Source organism: Quercus robur, chromosome 5, assembly GCF_932294415.1.
Source record: "Quercus robur chromosome 5, dhQueRobu3.1, whole genome shotgun sequence".
Lineage (NCBI taxonomy): Eukaryota > Viridiplantae > Streptophyta > Magnoliopsida > Fagales > Fagaceae > Quercus > Quercus robur.
The window spans coordinates 9,363,158-9,366,667 of NC_065538.1; the positions used below are offsets into that span (position 1 = coordinate 9,363,158).

At 31.8% G+C, this 3,510-nt stretch overlaps 1 protein-coding gene across 1 annotated transcript; it reads left to right on the forward strand.

Annotated features, from left to right (window-relative positions):
- Window positions 1-1,140: 1,140 nt before the first annotated feature.
- On the forward strand, window positions 1,141-3,216 carry LOC126725076 (transcription factor MYB26-like). The gene is made up of 3 exons (XM_050429580.1): window positions 1,141-1,434; window positions 1,585-1,714; window positions 2,193-3,216. The coding sequence occupies exons 1-3, from the start codon at window positions 1,302-1,304 to the stop codon at window positions 2,917-2,919; spliced, it is 990 nt and encodes a 329-aa protein (XP_050285537.1). The 5' UTR covers window positions 1,141-1,301; the 3' UTR covers window positions 2,920-3,216.
- Window positions 3,217-3,510: the final 294 nt, after the last annotated feature.

Consider the following 3,510-nt stretch of genomic DNA (forward strand, 5'->3'; position numbering starts at 1 on the left):
CACATTAGCAACTATGGAGGTAACAATAATCAGTTAAATAACTTGTTTCCGGAGAGGCAGCAATAGTTGGTTAAACCGATATTTCAAAGATAGAATGGGAAATTGTGAATTACCCTAAATATAGAGAGGAAAGTACTTTTTCACCAAAAAAAAAAAAATTATAGTAAATTATCAGAATAATCTTGAATCAATAATAAAATTTTTAAACATTTTGATAATAATTTTAAATTGAAGTAGTTTTTTAGACCTTTTGAATTAAACTTTCACAATAGAAATTATAGTAAATGATTGAATTAATTTAAAAATAAATAATGACATTTCATTTAAATTTTAATTTTAATATTTAAATTTCAATTTTTTATTGAAGTTTCTTAAATTTATGAAAATTTTAAAAGAGTATTTCAAACTTTTTGAAACTCTTGTAATAGAAAATACATTAAATGAATAAAACAACTTAAATAAATGATGAAACTTTTTTTTCAAATTCTTAAAAATTTTCATAAAAAATTTGATTGAAGTACTTAATTCTTTTATAATTTTTTTTGAAGAGTTCACTTAGAGTAAACTAACTCATAAAAATTAAATATTGAGACACGTGATAAAAAAATAAACATATTCTTTTATAGACGTGTAAAATAAAGCTACAAAATGATTGTATATATGACACGAGAAGAAAGCTTCCCCATAGCCACAATTTTGATTATATAGAATAATATATGACATGATATAACAATACCCAACAACATAAAATTATTGTACTTCTCTCTATATATATGAAGGGAGATCTACTTAATCCCTAGTGCCTAATTGCTAGCATTGATTGAGCCAAAAGTTTTGGAAATTTTTCTGATTCAATATCCAATCATGCTTTCATGATTTAGATTATATTACCACTCCCATGGTCCCATGCAATACAGAACTAAATAAAAAGGATACATTCTAAGCAATACAGCTCATAAAGGATGATACCGCAAGTTTAAGCCCTTTGCTACAAACCCAGCTAACTGGGCCACCATGGTACAGCTCTTACATTAAATTCATGGCCTCAGTTTACTCAGTGGTATATTCACACTTTCAAATTACCCATATCTTTCTTTCACTGTTTTTTTTTCTTCTTGGGTGTAAAGTAAGTGTAACCTCTCCTAGCCAGGGCTTAATCTAGCTAGTGCTGCCTTTCTTTATTATTTCATATCTCTCTCTCTCTCTGATTTTTTCATCTATTTAAACTTATTCCCCAATTCTTATCTATCATTGGCTGCACTAACACTGCTTTTAGAGCATAATACTGCTTTTAGAGAGAGATGGGACATCACTCGTGCTGTGACAAGAAGAAGGTGAATAGAGGACTATGGTCACCGGAGGAAGATGAGAAACTCATCAACTACATTTCAAACTATGGCCATGGTTGCTGGAGCTCTGTCCCAAATTTTGCTGGTAACATTATCACTGCTCCCTTGTCTCTCATAATTGCCCTAGCTTTATAGCTTTCATGGATTCCTAGTATTGTTTCTAAAATTTTCTCTCTTATTGTTTGTTTTGTTTTGTTTTTTTTTGGGGTTTCGTTGTTTGGCTTCTACGAAGCAGGCCTGCAGAGATGTGGAAAGAGCTGTAGACTAAGATGGATAAATTATCTCAGACCTGACTTAAAACGTGGGCGCTTCTCTTCAGAAGAAGCGGCCCTCATCATTGAACTTCAGGGCATTCTAGGAAACAAGTACCATCTTATTTTTATTTTTTAAAAATATTTAAATTCTTAGAACATTGGTTAATAATTCATTTAAAGAAAATTTTTATGGAAAAAAAATTATTAGTGTTTTTACAATTTTTTTCATTTTCCATAAAAATGATGTCAAAACTTTCTTAAAATAGATTGTTAACCAATATCCTAAAGAGACTGATTAACATGTTCCTTTTATTTTATATATATTTATAAACTTCACAAACCACAAACCGGATAATAAATATCATTAATGACACAACACGTCAACAACCTAACAAATAAATTATTGTAAATTTTTTATATTTTATTTTATATATATATATATATATATATAATACTTTAGCTCGTAAATCTATTTAGTAAATTTAATAAGATCCTCTTTTTTTAATCATTATTATTCTTATCATCACCCTCATCATGAATATCATTTATTTTTATCATGCAAGAGGTAACTTTTTTCTTATTTGGACAGGTGGGCTCAGATAGCCAAGCAACTACCAGGAAGAACAGATAATGAGGTCAAGAATTTTTGGAATACAAGCATAAGGAAGAAGCTAATTTCTTATGATGGTCCTGCAATAGCCACCTTTCCTGATGTGCACTTTAATGGTAACTCTGAGGAAGGTCTTTTCTCTCTAAATGCAAACCCTAATTGGATCCTAAACTCTCAGCAAGACCAACTATACCTTCCCACTCCAACCCCAAATTTGCAAGGCTTTGATCATGGTGATCTTAAATTAGAGCAAACCAATTATGGTGCCAATTTGGTTCAATTTCCACCCCCAATGGCACCACCATCAAATTCTTCCTCCTATGATCCACTCTGGTCATTAGGATATTTGCCTCATGAAAATTTTGATCCTAATCAAGAACATCAAAATTTCAGCAGTAGTGGAGCAACACAACATTATATTGGTGATAAGCTTATTGGCCTAAGTATCGCAACACCAAATTATGATGAGGATCCATTAATAGTGCCCATGATTCCAAATCCTTGTGAGATTTTTAATGGTAATTTTGATCCTAATCAAGAACATCAAAATTTCAGCAGTAGTGGAGCAACACAACGTTATATTAGTGATAAGCTTATTGGCCCAAGTATGGCAACACCAAATTATGATGAGGATCCATTAACAGTGCCCATGATTCCAAATCCTTGTGAGATTATTAATGGTAATTTTTGTGGCATGTCTTACTGATCATCTGCTTCACTAGAACTTGACCCACTTGCTAGACTCCCACATTTTCCAGTTGGTTGTAATTATCCTTATGATCCACACGTGCCTAGCAATCATATGGAGTACATGGATGCCATCATGTCATCATCGTTACCATCAGCATCAACATTGTCAGCATTATCAAGCGGCGGCCAATTTGCCATAAACCCTAATCTTCCTTCAAGCTGGGAGACTTAGACAGGGTACTCTTTTGGAGTTAGGTTCTATTTATTAATTGACGGGCCTATTATTGATACAATGCATTTATTTCTTTTTATGTGCATGCACAAGACATAAGTGAAACTTTTTTGGGAAATCTTAATGTTTCTAGTTAAAGTGAGTAACGCTGTTTGAAGTTCAAAAAATATGTGTAAAGTTGTGATTTACAATTATGTTTTATGTTGGCTTTATTTCATGACAAAAAGTGTTATAATTGCTCTAATTTTGTTCCTTGTAATTTGTGGGATTTTATTGTATTGGGTTTAATATTAAGTTGGTGAAGACTCAAGCTTAAATGAAGAATCAGTGGATTTCGCGAGAAGCTCACAAGAAGCTAAGTCGTGAGTGAGCACA

Coding starts and splice junctions, on each gene's coding strand:
- LOC126725076 (XM_050429580.1), top strand. CDS start 1,302: ATGGGACATCACTCGTGCTGTGACAAGAAGAAGGTGAATAGAGGACTA. Junction 1,435..1,584: donor CTCTGTCCCAAATTTTGCTG/GTAACATTATCA, acceptor TCTACGAAGCAG/GCCTGCAGAGATGTGGAAAG. Junction 1,715..2,192: donor CAGGGCATTCTAGGAAACAA/GTACCATCTTAT, acceptor TTATTTGGACAG/GTGGGCTCAGATAGCCAAGC.